The sequence below is a fragment of the Staurois parvus genome, unplaced genomic scaffold, assembly GCF_062004578.1.
Source record: "Staurois parvus isolate SC_StPar_1 unplaced genomic scaffold, SC_StPar_1.0 ptg000061l, whole genome shotgun sequence".
Taxonomy (NCBI): domain Eukaryota; kingdom Metazoa; phylum Chordata; class Amphibia; order Anura; family Ranidae; genus Staurois; species Staurois parvus.
In genome coordinates this window covers 3554145-3579802 of record NW_028317857.1, presented here as the reverse complement: position 1 = coordinate 3579802, position 25658 = coordinate 3554145, and the positions used below count along the sequence as shown (strand labels likewise).

Genomic DNA, 25658 nt, shown 5'->3' with positions numbered 1-25658 from the left:
AGCATGCCTTGCTGTGAAAAAAAAAAAGTGAATTCAGGGGCTTTAATCATCCATTGAGTGTCTGTTAGAACACGGGCTTGTTGAACTACCTTAAATATTGGCTTATGGACTTATGCAGGCCATACATGGCTCGAATTCCGACCAATTTTTTGTCGGAGAATTGAAACCGTCGTTCGCTCGGTAATCCGATGGTGCTATCAATGATTTCGAAAATCGGCCGACCAAGTCATACAGTTCACCCCATATAACAGGTAAAACTTCTGTTCCTTCCAGGTCATGGCTCATGCGCATATTCTTTTCGGAAAAATGATCGTACGATTTGACCATCATTGAGTCGAAAATCGGTCGTTTTTCATGCATTTTCCAACATGCCCGATCGGCGAAAAGGGAAGGAACCACGAAAATCATCCCACTAACAGAGCGAAAATTGGCCGATTATTCTTAGGTCCGATTTTCGGACGAAAAATCGGTCGAATTTCAACCTATGTATGGCCGGCAAATTTGGCTTGGCTGAATCCTTACTGTTGATCTCTGTGGGATATGTCTGTGTAATAATATTGAATATTGATTAGCACAGCGGCTAAATGGTTAGCACTTCCGCCTGGCAGTACTAGGGTGGTTGGTTTGAATCCCAACCACGGCACCACCTGCCTGTAGTTTGCATGTTCTCCCTGTGTGGGTTTCCTCCAGGTACTCTGGTTTTCTCCCAAACTCCAAAGACATGCTGGTAGGTTAATTGTCTCCTGTCTAAATTGGCCCTAGTATGTGTATGTATGAATGTGAGTTGGGGACCTTAGATTGTACTCCCCTTGAGGGTTAGGGACTGATGTGAATGTACAATATATGTATGTAAAGCGCTGCATAAATGTACAGCGCTGAGCAAACTGTTGGCGCTATATAAATACTGTATAATAATAATGGTGCTATATAAATACCTGAAATAATATCACTCGGCATATTCAGCAATGCAAGGAGCAGCATGCCCATGGTAGCATCCCATAGTAACTAAGGAGACGTTGTCATTCCCTAATCAGGCTCCAAACATCTGATTGGTTGCTGTGAGCTCCATTGCTTCGTAGTGTTTCATCCATCCAGCTCTCTTCTTTCTCTGTGGCCGATTGTGCCGTGCTTGTTTCCACCCTGATGGAACTCTGCTGCACCCCCACTTATTATAAACACGAGGAGGAGGATGAAAGTGCGACAGAACGCGGATTCTCTAGAAAGCAGAGCTCCAAAATTCAAGTGCTGCTGTCGCCACGACAACCGCAACATTATACCGCTAATCATCCCCTCTTACTGAAAGCAGAAGCCATTAACTATCCCTTATTACTACTAGGAGGCTTCATTCATGGCTTCAGAGCTATTAAAGAGTGCATTATAAAAGAGGAAATCTCAGTGAATTTCCCCAGAGCTCCTTCGCCAGTAATTTCCCTGGCACAGTCACAAGATGCCACTAGACGCACGCCGGCTTCATCACCACCTGATTGTAGTCACAGGACACGGGGAATTCTGCAGCCTTTCCAGGAATGGAAACAGGCGACGGGGGAATAAAAATAGAGACTCGCCATGTGAGCTTCACCACCAGACCCAGGAAAAGACTGAAAGATACTGCGTTACCTACAACAACCCCAGTAATGTTCCAGCTGTCACTTTTATTGGAGATCAGAACATTAAAGCTGCCTTGATTGACTTCCAGAAGCAGCACACTCTCCTCCACATCTGCACTTTATTATTAATATTAAATCTTTCACTATGTATGCCCAGACTGAAAAAGAACACATCTTTCACATTTTGTTTCTTTGCAATTTTTAACCACTTCAAGTCCGGACACTTTCACCCCCTTCCTATCCAGGCCAATGTTCAGCTTTCAGTGCTATCACACTTTGACAATTGTGTGGTCATGCAACACTGTACCCATATGAATTGTTTAGCATTTTTTTGAGACAGATAAAACTTTATTTTGGTGGTATTTATTCACCGCTGGGATTTTTATTTTATTGCTATATAAATGAAAAAGTCCAACAATTTAAAAAAAAAAAGTGTTTTTCTTATAAAATCTTGCAAATAAATGATCTTTCTTCATAAATTTTGGCCAAAATGTATTCAGTTATCTTTTTAGTAAAAAAAAATAGTTTATAAAATTAAAATTTTTCAAACTTTTTAAAAAAATTTTTTTTTTTATATCATATGTATATGATATACAGTCATGGCCGAAATTGTTGGCACCCTTGATATTTTTCCTGAAAATCAAGTATTTCACACAAAAAAGGTATTGCATTAACACATGTTTTGCTATACACATGTTTATTCCCTTTGTATGTATTGGAACAAATATAAAACAGAGGCAGAAAAGCAAATATGACATAATGTCACACAAAACCCCAAAAATGGGCTGGACAAAAGTATTGGCACCCTTAACTTAATATTTGGTTGCACACCCTTTGGAAAACATAACTGAAATCAGTCGCTTCCTATAACCATCAATAAGCTTCTGACACCTCTCACCCGGAATTTTGGACCACTCTTCCTTTGCAAACAGCTCCAGGTCTCTCTTATTGGAAGGACACCTTTTCCCAACAGCAATTTTAAGATCTCTCCACAGGTGTTCAATGGGATTTAGATCTGGGCTCATTGCTGGCCACTTCAGAACTCTCCAGCGCTTCTTTGCCATCCATTTCTGAGTGCTTTTTGACGTATGTTTGGGGTCATTGTCCTGCTGGAAGACCCAGGATCTTGGACGCAAACCCAGCTTTCTGACACTGGGCCCTACAGTGCGACCCAAAATCCTTTGGTAATCCTCAGATTTCATGATGCCTTGCACACAGTCAAGGCACCCAGTGCCAGAGGCAGCAAAACAACCCCAAAACATCATTGAACCTCCACCATATTTTACCGTAGGTACTGTGTTTTGTTCTTTGTAGGCCTCATTCCGTTTTCGGTAAACAGTAGAATGATGTGCTTTACCGAAAAGCTCTATCTTGGTCTCATCTGTCCACAAGACGTTTTCCCAGAAGGCTTTTGGCTTACTCAAGTACATTTTGGCAAACTGTAGTCTTGCTTTTTTATGTCTCTGTGTCAGCAGTGGGGTCCTCCTGGGTCTCCTGCCATAGCGTTTCATTTCATTTAAATGTCGACGGATAGTTCGCGCTGACACTGATGCTCCCTGAGCCTGCAGGACAGCTTGAATGTCTTTGGAACATGTTTGGGGCTGCTTATCCACCATCCGGACTATTCTGCGTTGCAATCTTTCATCAATTTTCCTCATCCGTCCACGACCAGGGAGATTAGCTACAGTGCCATGGGTTGCAAACTTCTTGATAATGTTGCGCACTGTGGACAAAGGCAAATCTAGTTCTCTGGAGATGGACTTGTAACCTTGAGATTGTTGATATTTTGCCACAATTTTGGTTCTCAGGTCCTCAGACAGTTCTCGTCTCCTCTTTCTGTTGTCCATGCTTAGTGTGGCACAGACAGACACACAATGCAAAGGTTAAGTGAACGTCTCTCCTTTTTATCTGCTTTCAGGTGTGATTTCTATATTGCCCACACCTGTTACTTGCCCCAGGTGAGTTTACAGGAGCATCACATGCTTGTAACATTCTTATTTATCCGCAGTTGTGAAAGGGTGCCAATACTTTTGTCCAGCCCATTTTTGGAGGTTTGTGTGACATTATGTCGAATTTGCTTTCTTTCCTCCCTTTTTTTGTTTTGTCCCAATACACACAAAGGGAATAAACATGTGTATAGCAAAACATGTGTTAATGCAATACGTTTCGTGAGAAATACATGATTTCCTGGAGAAATATCAAGGGTGCCAACAATTTCGGCCATGACTGTATATATATTTTATGTCACCATAGTGACACTGTACTACTTGTGGGGGGTGATGAAGATTTTTTTTTGCACTGATTGCTTTTACACCAATAAAGGCTATAAAAGCAATCATTTCTCCTTCTCTCTGGTTGCATTCTTGCAGCCATTGAGAAATACTGTGAGAGCTGTCATTGGTCACAGCTTGTCACATGGTACAAGGCTGTTGTGAATAGCCTTGTACCATGTGACCTCTGTGACCATTCACAGATTTCACACGTAGTAAGCAATGATGTCAGATGTGACATCTTGCTTACTACTATTAATGTGATCACTGATTGGCCAATCAGTGATCACATGATCGCGACCTCACATGAGGTCCTGTACAACGATCGGTGTTCCGATGTGTCCTCCGGACACAGTGGGCACCGTATCGCAGTGCTGCGCGCTCCCAGGGAGCGCACACAAGCAGGGAAGCGGGGAGGACGTTTATAAACGGCCACCTGACCCTGCACTGCTCCCTTCCGGCCGTTTATATACATGGGCCAGACGGGAAGTGGTTAATGAACGCTGCTGATTACTTGTATATGATATAGCTAATGCAAAAATGTTCAGAAGTTCTGAAGGCCTCATTCATTTGTGGCGTACTATAGCATACACCTGTGCTAGGGCTGTTTTCCCGCACGGGGAGGCTCAGGTGTTCCATGCATCCTCATGCAGGTAGTCCCATTCATGTCATTTGGAAAGCAGTGGCCGTAAGGACCCAGCCACTGCTCCAAATTTGACATTTGTGTGGGTGCATGTCCCAGAACTTAAACTGTTTACATTCGGGGACATGCACCCACATAAATGTCAAATTCGGAGCTGTATTCGTGTGGCTGTTGCATCCCGATTGTCAAGAATGGGACTGCCTGCACAGGGATGCACAGAACACCTATGAATCCCCATGTGGGGAAACATGGCCCTCGCACAGGTAGAAGTCTATAGTATGCCGAGTGTGAACAAGGTCTTGAAGCGGAACTTCACCCAAAAGGGGAATTCCCACCTATCTGCATCTTCTCCCATTTTCCCCCGCAGCCTTCTGAGACACATCAGAGGTCCCAGAAGACTACGGGACCATTCACAAAGCGCAGTGCGGTTTGCGCATACGCAGTGGGAAACCTGCTGTGAAGCTGTAGTCTGAAGACTTCGCTGCTGGTTTCCTTTAGTTAGGATGCCGGCTTCTGGACCTGAAGCCAATTGAAGAATCGGCTCGGGTGAGGATAACACTGGATCCCTGGACAGGTAAGTGTCCTTATATTAAAAGTCAGCAGCTACAGTATTTCTAGCTGCTGACTTTTAATTTTTTGGGGGAGACTGGAGAACCGCTTTAAGCTCAACTCTAGGCAGATAGAAAAGAAATCCTATAGCTCAAATGATATAACACCTCCTGTGCATAAGTGTGGTGGACTAGGGTCAGTTCGCACACATGCCTCTTTTTACAACATCACAGTGAATGGCAGGTTTTGCTGCCTCTAGCAACTGGGGAAGTCCAGTAACAACTGCAGGAAAACAAATAACAGAGGGTGCAACAGCCTAGTGCATTATCCCAGGGGTACTTTATTATATGAAGGTAAGAAACATACAGTGAAGATATACAGCGTGTCCAGCCACCAACTCGTGGCACAGTGGATAGTGGGACCCAAGAAGGTCCAAAGCCAAGCAGACACCGTTCGGGGTCCAGAAATGGCTTAAGCGGTTTGAGGGTAATCCCTCTTCATCAGGCTCTGATGAAGAGGGGTTACCGTTGAAACACATAAGCCATTTCTAGATCCCATACACCATCTGCTTGGCGTTGGATCTCCCTGGGTCCCACTATCCACTGTGCCACGAGTTGGTGGCTGGACACACTGCATATTTTCACTGTTTGTAAGTATGTTTTTTACCTTCATATAATAAAGTACCCCTGGGATAATGCACTAGGCTGTTGCACCCTCTGTTATTTGTTTTCTTGCAATAAAAGACATTATAGCAGATCTTTACCCCATCTATGACTGTGAATAATTTGACTCCTGCTCCCGTCCCCCCTTTGACAATTGGATAGTTTTTGGTGGATGAATTATGCGCATTGCCAACCTTTCAGAAATCATCTGTCTTTAGTTCACTGTGACAAGCTGACTTCCCAATGGTTACCAATATTTTTTTCACACCATTGTTCAAAAAGGTTAGGCTGGCCATAGGTGATTCATTTTTTTTACAGGGCTGATTAAAAAAAATGGATGGATTCCCCCATCCACATAAATGAGGTGAAAGGAGGAGACCTCACTGCTTGGCTATTCTGATAACGGGGACTCCTCCACTGTCAGAATACACTGATCAGCGCTGCAGCCAATTGGATGGAGCCACTGATCTAATGGAAATTTTCCAACTGTCCTACTCAACAAAAGTCGATCATAAGATTGAGTTCCGTTGAGTGGGAACGGCTGTAGATGGATCGAATTGTATCTGGTCCCTGCTGAATCGGCTGAATTTCCGTCCATCTCTGACCAGCTTTAACCTTTTTGCGCTGGCTGTACATTTATATATATACAACTTACCATGCTGAGAGAGTGCTCCCTGCATGGTAGCCGGCGGGAATCGTTAAGCTCCCGATGCATACTTACCATCGGCATCATTCCGATCATGTGACCTCTCTGACAGTCAATCACAGTGGTCACATGACCTGCATGCCCACCTCCCAGGATCTAGAAGCTCTTAAAGGGCCGGGAGGTGTGGGCACGAAAAGGTTAAAGAATATGTAAACCCAACATTTAATATTCCTGGTATGTGCCTGCTGTACCATGTACTTGTATGAAAAAGTATCCTGTTCTCTTTCTGTTGCTTCCTTTGTGTGAAATCCCTGGTGTTCCTGCCAGTCCCTCTACTTTTCTATTAAAAATTGACCACAGTAGGCATTAGAGCACACCGAGCTCAGTTCTCTAGCTGTGCTGAGAACTCAGCCTGATCTCCTCCAATGATCAGACTTGTCCTAACACACACCTCCCCTGCACAGCCATTCGCTGGGAAGACTAGTGTTCTGCTGTTTCTCCTTCCCCTGCTCTTATGCAGCTGAAAACAGAGAGAATGTACAGTTGTGACCAAAATTATTCAACCCCCACTGAAATTGAGTGTTTTGGCCAGTTTGACATTGCTTTTGATCATTCAGTCATCTTGCTTACATTTACATTAAAGAGGCACTTGTAGGTCAGACAAATATAACATAACAGTTATAATGAAATAACCACAAATGTCTTTTCTGTGCTCACAGCATTATCAGTTTTATTCAACCCCCAAGTGACATTCAATCTTAGTACTTAGTACAGCATCCTTTTACAGTTATAACAGCTTTTAAACGTGAAGCATAGCTTGACACAAGTGTCTTGCAGCGATCTACGGGTATCTTCGCCCATTCTTCATGGGCAAAGGCCTCCAGTTCAGTCACATTCTTAGGCTTGCGCACTGCAACTGCTTTCTTTAAGTCCCACCAGAGGTTCTCAATCGGATTTAAGTCTGGTGACTGCGATGGCCACTCCAAAATGTTCCAGCCTTTCCTCTGCAACCATGCTCTAGTGGACTTGGAGGTATGCTTGGGATCATTGTCCTGTTGAAAGGTCCAACGTCTCCCAAGCCTCAGGTGTGTGACGGACTGCATCACGTTTCCATCCAATATCTCCTGGTACTGAAGAGAATTCATGGTACCTTGCACACGCTGAAGCTTCCCTGTACCTGCAGAAGCAAAACAGCCCCAAAGCATGATTGACCCTCCACCATGCTTCACAGTAGGCAAGGTGTTCTTTTCATCATAGGCCTTGTTCTTCCTCCTCCAAACATAGCGTTGATCCATGGGCCCAAACAGTTCTAATTTTGTTTCATCAGTCCACAGAACACTATCCCACAACTTTTGTGGTTTGTCCACATGGCTTTTGGCATACTGCAGTCGACTCTTCTTATTCTTTGGAGACAGCAAGGGGGTACGCCTGGGAGTTCTGGCACGGAGGCCTTCATTACGCAGTGTGCGTCTTATTGTCTGGGCTGAAACTTCTGTACCCACATCTGACAAATCTTTTCTCAGTTCCTCAGCAGTCACACGGGGACTTCTCTCCACTCTACGCTTCAGGTAGCGCACAGCAGTCGAAGTCAGCATCTTCTTTCTGCCACGACCAGGTAGCGTTTCAACAGTGCCCTTTGCCTTGAATTTGCGAATGATGCTTCCTAAGGTGTCTCTTGGTATGTTTAACATCTTTGCAATCTTCTTATAGCCATTGCCCTTCCTGTGAAGAGAAATCACCTCTTCTCTTGTCTTCCTGGACCATTCTCTTGCCTTCACCATGTTTGTAACCACACCAGTAAATGTCTAGAAGGAGCTGAGTATCACAGTCATTTTAAAGCTGCCTAATTGGTGCTTATTATGCTTGATTGCTGCTCGGTGACATCCACAGGTGTTTTCAATACCTGATGGAAAGCACCTGTATGAACCTCTGTTCTTCAGAGTGGTAGTCTTTAAGGGGTTGAATAATTGTGGCAATGAAGAAACCACATAAGAACCATTTACTACTGTATTACATAAACAATTGATGTCATTTTAGTTGCATTTGGGTAGTTACAACGTCCTTGTAGGATTTGATTCTGAATACAATTCCAAATGTACACTATAGTCCCTAAACCCCTTTACAGCATTGGGGGTTGAATAATTTTGGTCACAACTGTATTCACTTTTAAAAAAGGGAAAAAGTGTTCATAATATTTTTTTTTATATCCAAACGCAAATGTTTTGCCTTTCATTTCTATTTCAAACTGAATGGGTTGTTTTACAAGATGAGGGTTGACATATACTTTAATATGGTCCTTTCGTCTTTTCAACCTGGACTTCTAAAAGTATTGTTTTATTATATATGGCAAGTATATATATATATATATATATATATATATATATATATATATCATGTTGTTTTAGCATAAGCATCACAATACTCAAAGGAAATGCACTTTACACGTTGATACCGCAGGGCGCCGGATATGATAAACGCCATTAGCGCCGGCTTCTCTGTAGAATTTACAACAGCCGCCAGTGACAGGGCGGTGGGACATTGAGGGAATTGGAGACCTATTTTTGAGGATGTTGCTCTTACAGAAAAAGAAAATAAAGGCAATTGTATCAGGAAAAAAATATGCAATTGCAAGGGAAGGATGTCTGCTTTCTAAGACCTTATATGACTTTGTTGTGAGCCGTGGCAGAATTCCTGAAGAATATTTTTTTGTTCTGCTAGGCGGGTGTTTCCTTCCTTGGGCAAAGAACCAGCAGCCAGGGAATTGAGAGGATGTTAGGGACATGATTTTTGCAGCAGGCGGCAGAAGTCAAAAACATAAACATGATTAGCTTTATCTGTCTCACACATCCTTCAATTCATCTTCCTAAACCTTTAGGAAAAAAAAAAAAAGAAGAAGAAGAATGCAATTACATTGTGTAAGGCTGTTGGGGAGCTTGGAATAGAAAGCACACAATTTTATAGGATCTCATAATGTCATCTAATACCAGCTCCCTTGCTGTACACGTGCCTTGGTCTTAACTCAGCTTGGCACTGAGCCTTTGTAGAGGCTGAAGGTTTGTTCGCAGTGACATCTAGTGGATGATTTCTATATTACACACAGCTGTCTGATCATAGCAAGTGATGCAAATTCAATTCTTAAAACCTAATTTGAAGTAAAAGCACAAGAGATGGTACCTACATGGAATGAGTAGTGTCTTGTTTGCTGGTGCCGGCTGTCCTAGCTGAAATCTGAAGTCCTCTGCTCCTCACATACCCCCACAGCCATATTCTTTCAATGCTGCAGGGGTTAATACACTTGCTGCACCTGTCATGGGCACTCTTCAAGACTGCCAAATATGCCTCCTTTCTGCCCCTCCCTTCCATTAATAGAAGCTGTGCTATCATTTCTATGAATAGAGAAGGAAGATCTTTCATTCATCCCCGCATCCTCCATTCATAGATCTAGAGGGATACGGTATAAAACGTACCTTATTCCTCCCTCTGGTAGGCTCCTTCCATCTATTTGTTCCTTCCATCTATTTGAACCATCCTGTGGACCTGTCTCTATAAGGCTCCATTCACAGCAATGCGTTTTTTAGTTCTTTTTGCAGAAACGTACTATAGTCCATTTAACATGATTTCCTATAGAATAGATGTTCACATCTATGATTTTTTTTGAGCTGCTGAGTTTTTGGAAAGGCTCAGGGACGTTTTTAAAAGCAAAAAGCAGCATTTTGCTACAGTAGAGTTCAATGGAAAAGCTGCTGAAATCCATGGTAGTGCGTTTTTGACACGTTTTGCATTTTTATTCTGTTCAGCAACAAAAAAAATTCCACTTTAAAAAAAAAAGTTGAACAAAACGCAGTAGAAACACATGAAAAACGTGTTAAAAACGCATGTAGAAAAATGCAAAATTAACTGCAAAATGGACAAAAAGCAAATTGCATAGGTGTGAATGGAGCCTAAGACACTCTCAGTAGCAGTCATGTACTTGCTTCCTCCACCTCATCTCCGAACCCCTAGATTCAATTAGCTTTTAATCCTTTCAATGTGGCTAGGAAGGGGCCACTGCAAGGGTAGATTCTGTCTAAGCCTGGGTTCACACTAATGCAGTGCAGGACACCGCATGTAAGTCGCACAGGAATCGCAGTGCATTCCTGTGCAAATTACATGCAATGTCTGTGCAGTGCAGGAACTTTTTTTTTTACCCACACCTGAATCAAATGGCATTCAGAACACCCATGCGATGCAATTTCTGGCAATCGCACTGTTTAGGGGTGTCATTAATTTAACATTGATGCCTGCACCAGATCACATAAACGCAGTGCGATTGCAATGCTGTGCGGGAAACGCACAGCATTGGCAGTGTTTCCCGCACTGTATCAGCGTTAACCCGGTCTAAAGCTGGCAATAAATTATATGATTTTCCTATTCAATTTCCTGCCTGATTGCAGACAAATTGAAAATGTTTAGGTTTGACCTCATATTGTATGGCTTCGGTAAATGTAAAGAAAATTGTATAATGTATGGCCAGCCTTATTCACCAAGTTCAGATTTAAACCTGATTGGACTCTTCATGCTTAGTGACTTACTATATTATGAAGCCAGTATATGGATAATAGGCCTGGAGCATTCATATTTTGAAGGCTTTCCAATCTATAGTTTTCCTTTGTATTACATCTACAATGATGTCATAGCCACTACAGGGAGCTCTGCATTTCTTTGCAGTCTCTCAATCCCCCTACTTAACAACTGCTGATGTGTTATTAGGCACACAGCTAGTATATTGTTTCAGTGAATCAGCAGACCTATTGAGGGAGATTTACTAAAACTGGAGCACTCAGAATCTGGGTCAGCTGTGCATGCTAGCCAATCAGCTTTTAATTTCAGCTTGTTCAATTAAGCTTTGACAATAAACCTGGAAGCTGATTGGTTTCTAGGCAGAGCCGCACCACATTTTGCACTTTCCATTTTCAGTAAATCTTCCACATTGACTTGCATTAGGAGAATAAGAAATGAAGCGCAAACATTGTGTAACAGTGTAAAGCAGGAAGCATGGCATACATATGTAAAGAATGCTGCCTTAGGTTTTTAAAGCCTGCACTGCAATTGTTAAATGTTTGTTTAGGTTTAGGAGGCATGGAAAAGGTGTAATGGCATGGAATAGATTTACTTACCAGATCCTCTGCTTCTCTGGGCTGTTAGACTGGTCCCCACAGCATCTGCTTCCTCATGCTCCCGCAGTGTAAGGTCCTTATGTCATCAAAACTGATGCAGGGTCTATAGCCCTCCATTGAGCGAGGACATTGAAGGACAGTTCACCACTGGAGCTCCCTCTGCTGGAGGAACAAAGGATCAGGTAAGTAAAAGTGCTTTATTCTCCCACAGACTAAATGAGGGGCTAAAGTGGAATTCCGGTAAATAATATATATATTATATATATATAAAACAGTAAGTAACAGTATGACCTCATCTGGAATCTGCAGTTCTATTTTGGACACCAGTTCACAAAAAGAACATTGGGGAACTGGAGAAAGTACAGAGAAGGGCAACCAAACTGATAAGAGGCATGGAGGAGCTCAGCTAGGAGGAAAGATTAGAGGAACTGAACTTATTATCTCTTGAGAAGAGGAGATTAAGGGGGGATATGATCAACATGTATAATACATAAGGGGGGATATGATCAACATGTATAATACATAAGGGGGGATATGATCAACATGTATAATACATAAGGGGGGATATGATCAACATGTATAAATACATCAGTGGTTCATATAGTGAACTTGGTGTAGAGTTATTCACCCTGAGGTCATCACAGAGGACAAGGGGGCACTCTGGAGGAAAAGAGATTAAATCTCCAAATGCGGAAAGGGTTCTTCATAGTAAGAGCTGTGAAAATGTGGAATAGACTCCCTCAAGAGTTAGTTCTGGCCAGCTTAGTGGATTGCTTTAAAAAAGGCCTGGATTCTTTCTTGGATACACAGAATATAACTGGTTACTATTTATAGGTAAAGTTGATCCAGGGAATATCTGATTGCCTCTCGGGGGATCAGGGAGGATTTTTTTCCCCTGCAGGAGAGAATTGGATTATGCTTTGCTGGATTTTTTTTTCCTTCCTCTGGATCAACTGTGGGTATAGGATTATAACTTTTTTTATGGTTGAACTGGATGGACTTTTGTCTTTTTTTCAGCCAGACTAACTATGTAATTATGTAACTGCTCCCACCTTCTAACACCTATGTAAACTACCTTGTGGAAGAAAGATCTGTATACTTACCTGTGTCTGTGACAAAGCAAAGATAGGGTTTTTTGTTTTTAACCAACACTGTTTTTTTTATATTTACACAGATTCATTACAAAGCAACCTTGACTGTACATTTGGCTGGGGACTACGGAAAACATTCTGCCAGTGGGAACATGATCACACGTTGAGCCTCAAGTGGACTTTGGTGAACAGCAAAACCGGCCCAGTGCAGGATCACACAGGTGGGTCAAAAAACTTCAATATTCGAATGCCTGACATGTAACAGTTCTGGTTTGGATATTGTTACAGTGACATCTAGTGGAAACAAATGTATTGCATATACTGCATTAGGTCCTGAAGCTGGTTTACATCATTGCGGTGCACTTTGGCTGCGTTTGAGGTTTGTTACCCTTGAACGCTGTATAATGCACGTTTTCATTGAAAGTGCATAAAAAATGCAGCAAGCAGGATTTTTATTTAACTACTTCCAGTCCGGACACTTTTACCCCCTTCCTGACCAGGGCAATTTTCAGCTTTCAGCGCTTTTACACATTGAATGACAATTGCACGGTTATGCAACACTGTACCCATATGAATTTTTTACCATTAAGACAGATAAAACTTTATTTTGGTGGTATTTATTCACCGCTGGGAGTTTTTTTTTTTTTTTACTATGTAAATGAAAATGTCCAAAAATTTAGAAAAAAAGTGTTTTTCTTATAAAATTTTGCAAATAAATAATCTTTCATCATAAATCTTGGCCAAAATGTATTGCGTTATCTTTTTAGTAAAAAAAAAATAAGCCAAATTAGTTTATAACCAAAAATTATAATTTTTAAACATTTTGTTTTACATTTTTATTTTATATTATTACTTTTTTTTTCTTTTTTACATACTGTCACCCTAGCAGTACAGTGATGAGGGGGGTGATGATTGGGGGGTGATGAAGATTTTTTTTTGTACACTGATTGCTTTTACACCCATATAGGATGTAAAAACAATCATTTCTCTTTCTCTCTGTCTGCATTCTTGCAGCCATTGAGAACTACTGAGTGAGCTGTGATTGATCACAGCTTGTCACATGGCACAAGGCTGTTGTGAATAGCCTTGTACCATGTGACCTCTGTGATCATTCACAGATTTCATACATAGTAAGCAATGATGTCAGAAGTGATATCTTGCTTACTACTTTGCATGTGATCACTGCTTGGCCAATCAGTGATCACATGATCGGGACCTCGTACAGAGGTCCCGTCCGACGATGGGTTTTTCAGTGTGTCCAGAGGACACAGCAGGCACCAGATTGCAGTGCTGCACACTCCCGGGGAGCGCGCACAAGCAGGATGCGGGGAGGCCGTTTATAAACGGCCACCCAACCCTGCAGTGCCAATGTCCGGCCGTTTATATACAACGGCTGGTCGGGAAGTGGTTAACACTCATGCAAGAGTCATGCGTATTTTTATTTGAATCTTGTTGCACTTTGTGTCTTTCTTACAGATCTGTGCAGTAATCCAGTGTGAAATTTTGCCTTTGTGTAGGAGGTTCCTGTAATAAAAACTGGTCACTGCTGCCCTCTCATCTTGTGCAGGGTGACTGGTCTTGTCTCCACCTCCCCTGTAGTTTTCTGCAGGGAGTTATTAAAGGGTGGGGCCTGCTGGGCCCCTCCCACAGCTTTGTTTATGAACAGGAATGAGGTCACAGGGTAATATCTGGGCTTGCAAAGGCATTTATTGCACACATGGGGGTTGATTTACTAAAGTCAAACAGACTGTGCACTTTGTAAAGTGCAATTGCTCTAGCGCAGGGGTCTCCAAACTATGGCCCTCTAGGTGTTGAGAAACTGCAAGTCCCATGAAGACATGCAAGACTCTGCCAGACACAGACAAGGCTCTCAGAGGCAGGGGCATGATGAGACTTGTAGTACTTCAACAGCTGGAGGGTCATAGTTTGGAGACCCCTGCTCTAGAGCTTAGTAAATGATGGGACGCTTCACTTTGCAAAAAATACCCAATCACATGCAAGGAAAATACAAAAAAAATGCATTTTTGCATGCACATGATTGGATGATAGAAGTCAGCAGAGCTTCTGTAAAATTAATACGCTCTTGAGCAACTGCACTTGCAAAGTGCACAGTTACATAGTTAGACTGGCTGAAAATAGACAAAAGTCCATCCAGTTCAAAGATATAAAAAAAAAAAAGTTATAATCCTATACCCATAGTTGATCCAGAGGAAGACAAAAAACCCAGCAAAGCATGATCCAATTTGCTCCTGCAGGGGAAAAAATTCCTTCCTGATCCCCCGAGAGGCAATCGGATATTCCCTGGATCAACTTTACCTATAAATGTTAGTATCCAGTTATATTCAGTTGTATTCTGTCTATTTGCCTTCAGTAAATCAGCCCCATAGTGTATTGATTTATTTTGTGGCTGTTGAGGAATATATTTAAATTACACATTTTTGTGTCTGGAGTTCATCTTCAGCCACTTGCAATGAATTCAGTTGTGTTAACTGAACTGTAAAAGAATGACAACAGCAGCAAAACCAAAAGGCTTCAATGTTCACATTATTTCAGTAAGATGTCCTGGGCTAGAGATTGTAGTCCCATACCCGGCTCTGAATGTATTACACAAGGGTGCATGTTTAAAAGGGTAAATTTATATCAATTTAGTCATGGACAGCATTGTTTGTATCCTCCTCCCTGCTGTTTGATGGGCAGCGTGTAGAAAATTAACATTGTGTTTGATGAATTGAGCCGCTAATAAAACATGATCTAATCGAGTTGAACGGCCAAGCCTCTCTTCATCCTGGACAGTGAGCTGACTGCAGCTCTGCAGCTGAGCATTAAACAGCCTGCTGCTTTGTTCCGCACAGCTGATCAGGAGCAGAGCGATGCAGCTATCGCAGGGAAGCTCTCAGGCCCGCTGGAATCTAGGTCACATGACTTATTTATGGCATTTTATTCATAGGACGTTTTCTCATTTTGCTGCAAAATTGCCTTTCTATAAGTGTAAGGTCATTACACATAGGAAAAACAGGCAGGGTATAGTGACATAAAAGCGTAATATCTGCCGCCAGCGCAAAACTATGTATTTCAGAATCCAGCAAAGATTTAATAGCTTTGCTCTAGCAAAAATACTGAATCTATACTCAAATGTAAATATATATATATATATATATCTTTAGTATTCTTCGTAGGAAGAGCAAACAAAAAGGCCACAATAACTACCTTTCCTGGAGAAAATGCTGCTCCAGGTTCCCTCCAGTGTTAAGATTCGGCCTGTCCCTTCACCAGTTATTACATGTTTGATAGCTGCACACCAGAGGCTTGTTTTGTTATTTAATCTTTTATTTGGCTGTTCTTTTTTATCTTGGTATTTTGGTTGCAGTTCTGCTTTAATTTGCATGCCACCCGGAAAAATGCTGTGGTTCCAGCCATCCTGTGCAGTTCAGCATTATGAATGGCCACGCATCTTTTAAAGGGAAGAGTCAGGGAAAACATCTATTGTTTGTTGATTTTATGAGCTTTTACCTTGTTCAGACCTTCTCTGCTACATTGTGCTTATGTTTTGAGGCCAGTTGAGTTTGTAAGCAGCCCTTTGCGGAGTTCTTTTTTAATCTCACATGTAAAATTTAGGTTGATCATGGATGCAGGTGTTTAGTTGAGTTGGGTTGGCTTGGTGGTGAATATTTCTGCCTTACAGCACTGGGATCAGCCCTTTGAATCCCAACCAGGACATGGAGTTTGCATGTTCTCCATGTGCTTATGTGGGATTCCTCCAGGCAGGGGCGGACTGACCATTTGGAAACTCGGGCACTGCCCAAGGGCCTGGGGTCAGTAGGGGGTCCCATGAGATGCCGCTGGTACCTTTTTCATAGGCTTTTTTGAGTTTGGGCAAGGACACAGGGGCCCCATGATCCCCTACTGCCCGGGGGCCCCATGAGTTGTCAGTCCGCCCCTGCCTCCAGGTACTCTAGTTTCCTTCCATCCTCCAGACATGTAGGCAGGTTGATTGGCCCTAGTATGCATAGGGTCCCTAGCTATTAAGCTCCTTGTGGGCAGGGATTGATGTACAAAATACTATATGTAAATTGTTGGTATAATAATACACATTAAATGTATGTAAACCCTAATAATGAACTTCTCATATTTGCGTTTCAGATATAAAATTAAAAGTGTTTGTTATATCAGTTTATAAGAAATTACCTGTTGATCATGTCAGAGCTATCTTGAGTTCTGAGCTCTTTTTCTGTGCCATCTTATGGAGCTTAATTAGCTCTTCCAGTTCTTTTCTTGAGACTAAATAACAATTAGTCTCCATCTGGTGAAGAACAGGATATGAGGAAGGTTTGAGCAGTTCAGAAAAAGATAGCTGGGCAGGCCTGACACCACTAAAGTGTCCAAAATATTCACAGAATTTGAAGTCCATAAATAGGCTGTGTCTTGTCAGGTCACAACAGGAGTTTGGAGCTGAGTGCATTTCTGGCAGATCAACTGGTATTTTTCTGTACTTGCGTGGTCTTTAAAGGAATGTAACATTGGGTAATGTGCATGTATTGCGGACTGAATCTTTTTTTTATTCTTTATTTTGCCCTGAGAAACACCTTTTTATTTCTTTTTCTCAGGAGATGGAAATTTCATTTACTCCGAAGCTGATGAAAGACACAGAGGTAAAGTGGCCCGACTGTTGAGTCCTGTGGTGGACTCGTCCAAATCCTCCCAGTGCATGACCTTTTGGTACCACATGTCTGGACCTCACGTTGGTTCTTTGAGCATCAAGCTAGAGTACCTAAATCAGGAAGGCTTTGGTCAGATGTTGTGGACAGCCGGTGACAGTGAGCGTCGGGATGACCACTGGAGGGAAGCTCGGGTGTTACTACACAAGTCACTGAAGCAGTATCGGGTAAGAGCAAACACGATTCCTCTTCTTCTCCGTGGTGGGGGCTTGCTATCTAAATAGGGTCTGCATTGGGGGGTATGTGTTTGGCAAAATCTGTCTGCTAGCTAATTAGAGAGATTCTCTTTCATTTCCCGACAACCTGACACATTCTTTACCCCTTCACTGAGCTATCCAGAAGCTTTTGTTGGAATTCCACCTTGGGTTAAAACAGATTTTTATAACATTACGTCTAATTTTTATACAGGTGGTGATTGAGGGCACGATTGGCAAAGGAAGCAGTGGTGGAATTGCTGTGGATGATATCATTATTGCTAATCATATACTTCCTGAACAATGCAAAGGTAGGTTGCTTAACACAGGCTGAGTTTGCAAGTCACCATAGACCTTATGTTGTATTTACTAAGCTACAAAACGTATATGGATGGTGTAACTTGGCACTACTGAGAAAGTATGGAGGCTATTGCTGACCTTTGCTTGATGGCATTTATGTGAATTGAATGACTTCAGTAATTGCACTGACCTGGAAAGAACGTAAATCAGGAGTTCACTGTGACTTCACTTGCTGTGTGCTTGTTCCAGGTCAGCCACTCAGAAAGCCAACAATAGCCAGGAAAATGGTATATTCAGCAAGCTAGTGTAATCATATTTCAACTCCAATTTGGGGAAGTAAAACAAAATTGTTAACGGGAGTGCCTGGAGACTGAGAAAAGTGCCATGTTTCAAAGCAGCCATATTGTTCCTAGCTGCATGTTTAGATGGCCATGGGGTTGGGGGGCTGGGACAGGGGGGAACTGTGACCTTGCAGCTAGCCTTAGACATCACCCAGGAAGATGGGGAACAACACATATTAATAAAAGTTGACACAAGACTTTTTCTTTAAAGATTTCAAAACTTATCAAAGTTTACAGAGAGCAGATATCACTGTGTTATTTTCACTTTAGGCAAAATAAGTTATTAAGCAGAGTAAGGACCTGGTTCACTTATTATAAAGTAGATAAATATTTCTCATGAAAGAATCCTGTTGCCCTCCAAGTGCAAATTATACCCATTCAGGCATACAACTTGCACTATGCAACGTAAGGAGGAACTAAGGTTTTAAGGTTTGGTGCTACTAAATGTGAACCTGTTGATGTTTGACACACTGTAGACCTTAGTCTGTGGCAGAGGTGGACAAACTTTTTGACTTGAGGGCCGCAATGGGTTCATATATTGGACCCAGGGGCCGGACCAAGAGTAGATGAATGATGTGTATGTGTCATCCATAGTAAGTATAGTAATATTCCCCCATAGTAAGCATAGTAATTAATCCCCCATATAGTAATTCATCCCCCATAGTAATTCATCCCCCATAGTAATTCATCCCCCATAGTAATTAATCCCCCATAGTAATTCATCCCCCATAGTAATTCATCCCCCATATAGTAATTCATCCCCCATAGTAATTCATCCCCCATAGTAATTCATCCCCTATAGTAATTCATCCCCCATATAGTAATTCATCCCCCATAGTAATTCATCCCCCATAGTAATTCATCCCCCATATAGTAATTCATTCCCCATATTAATTCATCCCCCATATTAATTCATCCCTCATATAGTAATTCATCCCCCATAGTAATTCATCCCCTATAGTAATTCATCCCCCATATAGTAATTCATCCCCCATAGTAATTCATCCCCTATAGTAATTCATCCCCCATATAGTAATTCATTCCCCATATTAATTCATCCCCCATATTAATTCATCCCTCATATAGTATTTCATCCCCCATAGTACTATTCCCCCCCAAGTAGTAAGCCAAGTCCCCCCTGTGTCAATTCACTTACCTTTGCTCCGCGCGTTCCTCTCGCCGTGTTCCCGCGCCGTTCCGGTCTTCAGGGCGGACTGTGAGAGGAGCCTAGCTCCCCTCACGTTCATCACGCTGCCCCGCCTACACACATCCTGACAGCCATCTTGACAGTATCGCGCTCCACGGGCCAGATTAAAAGGTCCGCCGGGCCGTATACGGCCCGCGGGCCGTAGTTTGCCCATTGCTGGTCTATGGCAACCTTCCTCAACCTTCGTATCCCGGAGGAACCCCTAAAATAATTTTCAGGTCTCAGGGAACCAGTACTAATATCTATTAATCAAGGGTCAATATGAAAATGCCTCATACAATGGTGGTCAGTAGAAAGAATGCAACTTTGACAGCGGTGGTCCGAATGCCATCTTTACAGACGGCTTAAAAGATAATTGGGTCAGGCTGCTGGTTTTGCTAAGAGTTGGTCCTGGAACAATGCAGGCACCATTAAATGGCAGATCATTTAGCCATGGCTCAAGGAAACTCAAGCAAACTCTGGATGTAATCCTTGTAGGACCAGCAATGCATTAATTTTGTTTTTTAGCACAGGCTGCAGGAACAAGGGCACGTAAATAATCTGCTGTTGGAGGGCTGTTAAGCTTTATTTCAAACTGAGCATAAGTAAAGCATGGATGAAACAAACTGGAATTGATAGCATGACTCAGTTGTACTTAGCTTGTTTTTGATATAAGAGGCTGACAACTTTATTTGCAGTAAAACTGATTTTGTTTTTGTGGTTATTTAGGTCCTGACTCATTGGAATCTGGAACAGGAACTGAGGACAATAATAACGATAAGCCAGGTATTGCCACCTTCTCTTCATCCTATATAACTTGTTGGTGTCAATTAAAAATTTTAATAACCTGATGGGAAACCATAAATAATAAAGAAAACAAAATAGAGATTGTCAGAAAGAATAGACAAAGCTTTCATTCTAATCTCCCAAAACAAACATTTTAAAAAATGATGTTAAACAATGTAATTCATATGACTCTATTACATATTGCTTAAAATGTACAGTTAATTAAGAGTTGTTATCTAGTACATAGTAGCCATATGCAGGCTTGAGCTTTCACTGATAAAGTAAGCCTTTATACTACAGTTGGCCGATGTCACTTTTGCCTGAAGGTATCAGTATTTATCTGTTTATTACTGTATTTGTCAGATGCAATTTTGCTATAAAAGATAGTAAATAACGAAAATAGAAAATGTACCAAATAAAAGCCAGATTATTTAGGTATGTAAATTAATCATAAAGCTATTGTCAAGTTAACCAAGTTTTTTGGCCTGGGCATCTAGGCAACAGTGACCCTTGGTCACAGAAGGGTTAAACTCTAAATTTGGGACAGCTTTAAGCTGTACTTCTGTACAGCTAAGTTTATAAAGCAAACCTAGCTATTTAACCTTACTGTCAGAACAGTGAATTTTAGAAAATTTGTGAAAATGTTGTTATTAACAGTCTTTATTATTCCTTAAATAGGGATTACTCCGAATTACTCCGGTGATGACCGTGTTGATGAAAGCATCTCCAAGAAGCCAGGTGGTGTACTAAAGACCCTGGACCCCATCCTCATTACCATCATTGCCATGAGTGCTTTGGGAGTCTTACTTGGTGCCATTTGTGGCGTGGTTCTGTACTGTGCCTGTTGGCACAATGGCATGTCAGAGAGGAACTTATCCGCCCTGGAAAATTATAATTTCGAACTTGTAGACGGTGTCAAGTTAAAAAAGGACAAACTAAACACACAAAATACATATTCAGAGGCATGAAGCAGCAAATAGGAAATAAAGAAAATTGTTGCAGATAAATTCAGCGGAAAGACTAAAGTCAGTTTTGGTGGAGGCGGGCCAATGATCTTTTACTGCTAGGCTATAAATGCATTGGTTGACGTGAAGCCAAACTTCTCTCAGGAGCTTCAGTGAAAATACCTGAAAACTATGGACGCATATACAATCTGAATCATGTACAGCTGGCTTTTCTGTTTTCATTTTTTTGGGTTTTTTTTTTTTGGATAATCAGATGCTGGTTTTGAGACCAATTATGATTGACTTTATGGTTTTGTAAACTTCGTTCCATTTTGTTTTGTTTTTCTGCTGCGGATATCTTTTTTTGTGAGCAGAATCCAGAATACTGTCACAGAAATACACTGAGTAGGGTTCTGTGGATGGTCACATGGTATGCCACGTCCACCAAGTCCCCACCCCACGCATCATAGGACTTGCAGCACGAATTACTCCTCCTGTTTGTGCATATCTGTTTGTGCTGTGTATAAAGCAACAAAGGCTTAGGCAGTCCTAAACAAAATGTGCCACTATGATGTTTTCTGGCAATTTTTAAAGCAACGCTACCCATTAATGTTGTGTTTCAGTGTTGTTCTGGAGCATAGTGCTTTAAAACGTCTCTAGGGTTCATGCACCATCATCAAATGCAATGGGCAATAGAGGGTACGGCCTACCCTTAAGACAATGTTGTTGGCACTGGCTAGTGGATGTCCTCTCAAGTGCCTTTTTGTGTTTGTGTTAGTTTTGACTGTGTTCTCACTGATTGCAACAATGCTTTTGTTTCATTTCTTATCATTATAGGCCCTTGTCTAGAACTATGTACCATGATGGCCAAAAAAAAAAATGTGATGATGGCCTCTCAAAGGCAAGGGCTACCACTGAATCATCAACTCAACTGAAAGTTTTTATTTTGAAACAGAATGATTTTTTTTTTGCATTTATTTTAATGTTGAATCCATTACTTTGTTTTTTAAAAGGCTGCAATATCCCATTTTTTTTCTCTGTAGAATGTATTTAACGGTCTATACTCAACTCTGAGTAAACAATGTAAATGTTTTTGCCATAGATTGACAGGCAAAATACAGCTCTGTTTCCGATAATGAGATAATCCTCTGGTGTAAATCCAATAAGGGAAACTTCTTACATTAACCCTACAAAGTCTAACTTTGGCTTTCTATCTGGATGTTAGAAGATACAGTATCATTTTTCACCGTAGGGCAAATTATATGGACTTTATTTAATAATATTGGTAGAAGTCATTGCTTGACAAAACCAGAACAGCCAATAGGATAATAGTCCTGAGCATAAGTCTGGTTTGTCTGACTGGCTATTTTGAGTTATACCACAGCACTTTTGTTATTTAATAATCCTTATAGGTCATGTGTTACAAAATGAGCAAAGGAATACAGGAGGTTTCGGTGTTGGGTAGAATGTTTTTAAACCTATTGTATGTTGTTTATTGTATCCTAAAAAATACCTCAGATATATCTCCCCATTACAGGTGTACTGGAGCAGTATAGGGTGGGTGATAGTTCTTCAAAACATTCAAAGAATGAGACAGTAAGCTGGCTTTATGTCCAGGACTTCAAGGTCTTTTCATTCTTCTACTTATACAGGCTGATATAACCTGGAAGTGCCTGGATCTTGAAACTGTATAGTCCTTAAACAGCATTCATTAAGATTCCCTTTAACAATAATGCATGAAAAGACATCAAGTTAACTCACTAACGGCATCTGTGAAGCTGGAAGTGCACTACTCCATAGGACAAGAATTAATAGAAAGTTTATATTTACATATCAAATTATTCCTATTTGCTATAGAGGACTAATACCATTTAACACCGATAATTTCTGTGGTGCTTTATAAAATGAAGGGAGACAGTACAGTAACAATACAAATCAAGACAAGATTGTTCAGAGGGCCCTACTCATAAGAGTTTACAATCTAAAAGGAAGGGGGAAGTGGTAAATGTGAAAAAAAATCCCAGAGTTCACCTTTAGGCCAAAAAAATCTTTTGCAGACACTAAATAAAACACTACAGCAAAATATAGTCACATCTTTTTCACATTGTGTACTATATAGAAAGAGAGAAAAGGGGAACATGAGAATAGGGGTGTTTTTAAAGGGAAAAGAATATGAGGATCACCATTACTGACTTGTAAGGGCAAGCAGCAGGACAGCTATCTCAATCCTTTCCTCCCTACTTGGGGTTATTTTTACCTGGAACAAAAATATGCTTATTGGAGTATCGGAAAAGTTGTGCTTCCGCTGAATCAGTGACTCCTTAAGGAACAAAGAAAATCTGACAAAATAGACAAGTCAGCAAAGGCAGTTCCTATATTTCTATCCTGACATTTTCCATTTAACTAGACAGTGATAACCATTAGATTATACTTGATGACTTCAAATGTTACTATACCTTTTTAATTTTTGGTTGATGGTGTTTTATATACCTCCCTTTCTTCCAGCCTTGATTTCCTTCACTTATCATTAATGGTTGAAGTGATGGGTCCTGTTGATAGTCACAGAAGACAAAGAATCCGCAGCTCTCGGTCTCTACGGACTTCATTCATCACATACACCCCCATTGACCTAAATGTCATATAGGCATTAAATATCTGAATGAGAAATAATTTCTCAGATCTAAACATTTGCTTTATTGTACTGTTCTTTATACAATAAAGTGTTAAGATCTAGGAAGTGACTTCTCATTCAGACATTATGATGTTTAGGTTTCTACCAATGGGGTGTATTTGATGAGTAAAGTCCGTAGAATCCAAGAGTTAAGGAATCCTTTGTGTTCTGTGACTATGGTTGGTACTGGTGGACTTCGACCTCATATTAGATTTTTATTGTGAAATTTATAAAGGGATTTATTTTGTGGGCCTTGTGTCAGTGTGCAGAATTTAGGTTTTTGGAGATGTTCTCTTGATAGGGCTAACCATTCACCCATATTCATCTTGGCTGTGTTCTTCACTACTCCTTTCTGAAATACCCAGTGTATAGGCCTGAGCATAGATTAGGCTCTAAAGGATAACATGCGTGGGTTGAATTTTCAAGCATAAAAGCTAACATAGGAGAGGAGATAAAATAAGAGCCTGTATAAGCTTCCAGACAGACCAGCTTAGAACATACACAGGGTTTAGATTTAACGCACCTGCAGGCAATGTGCAAAGTACATTAGCTCCATGATTGTGATAGGAGCATTAAATTGTAGCTTTCAACAGAGGCAAGAACTGATGCCATTGGTACTCTGTAAACTATCATGGATTTTGTTGTCATCATATAAATTAAGTCAATATGGTAGCTATGGGTTGCTGCACTCTGCATGTTACCAAATTCCACAACTGTTTTTGCTCGAATTTTGTTTAATTTTCATCAATGACTAAAAAAACCTTTAAAATCTAATATTTGCCCATGATACATTTCAGCTCTTATCGTTTCTTTTCATCCATTTAGCTGAGCATAGGAAAAATGATACTGAATCCTCCTCAGCCGAGAGAAAGGAATCTTGCACTGAAATCTCTATTTAAAATTATATGTTGATAAGGTTATTTAACCCTTTAGCAGCCAAAGAGGGTAGCGACTGCTGCGTAGCAGATTGTCACTACCCTCTCTGCCTGGGGACTAAAACGAAGGGTTTGTTTGTAAAGGCAGTGTTAAAGAAAAAATGTTCATTTATATTTGTTTTAGATTGTTTCATAATTTTTAAAAATGTAAAATAACATATTTTTTTCTTTATCAAAAACTATTAAGGAAGAAAAAAAAAACTTTTTTCTGTAGTAAAATGATTTCATTTTACTGGTATATTATTGCTTCATGTTTTGTATCATCATGAACTTTTGTGCAAATTTTTTTACAGAAATTTTTATTTTATATGACAATATGACACTTGTAAACTGTTGTTTTGGAATGAACTGCGAAGCCTTAACTTTGAATGACATTTGTATTCTTGGACATTGAATTGCATAATAATCACATAAAATTGAACTGTAATTTAAATCCCAAACGATGACTACTACATTCCAAAGATACAGTTGAATAAACATTTTCATAAAATACTCTCTTGCTTTTCTTATGTGTAGCGCTCACCCCCCAAAAAGGGCTGCTGGATTCCACAGGTTTTTCTCCAAAGTTAGTGTAGAGGCAGCCAGGCACTCACTTCGGATCAATAATCAGTCTAAGGGATGTCTTTGTTTATTGCTAAAAACCTGCACAATAGAGTATGGGATTCTCCAAAATGTCAAAGCACAGATTTTGCAGATGACACTTTCTCTAGTGGATAACAACACAGTCTTGCACTCCGAGCTGTGGACCAGGACAATATTAGGCACAGAATTAGCAGATGTACCTCTCCACTAGGGATTAGTTTTTCGCTCCCAGTTGTAGGCCAGGAGAATGTTAGGCCAGGAGAATGTTAGCCCATGAGTAGGTCATGAAAGCAGACTGGAACAGTCTAAGTTTTCTGCAGCTGATGACCACAAGACAGGTTTGGGCAGTTATGAGGAACAAACTGAAACAGTCTGGGTTC

General features: G+C 40.9%; 1 protein-coding gene across 1 annotated transcript in view; it reads left to right on the top strand.

Moving 5' to 3' along the window:
- NRP1 (neuropilin 1) overlaps positions 1-25188 on the top strand; it is a 234722-nt gene extending 209534 nt beyond the window's left edge. The window contains exons 13-17 of the mRNA XM_089668696.1: positions 12708-12845; positions 17229-17506; positions 17748-17844; positions 20090-20146; positions 20825-25188. Of these exons, the coding sequence (XP_089524822.1) occupies positions 12708-12845; positions 17229-17506; positions 17748-17844; positions 20090-20146; positions 20825-21114 (860 nt within the window). The 3' untranslated portion in view covers positions 21115-25188. The remainder of the gene's footprint in view (positions 1-12707; positions 12846-17228; positions 17507-17747; positions 17845-20089; positions 20147-20824) is intronic.
- The last annotated feature ends 470 nt before the right edge of the window (positions 25189-25658 follow it).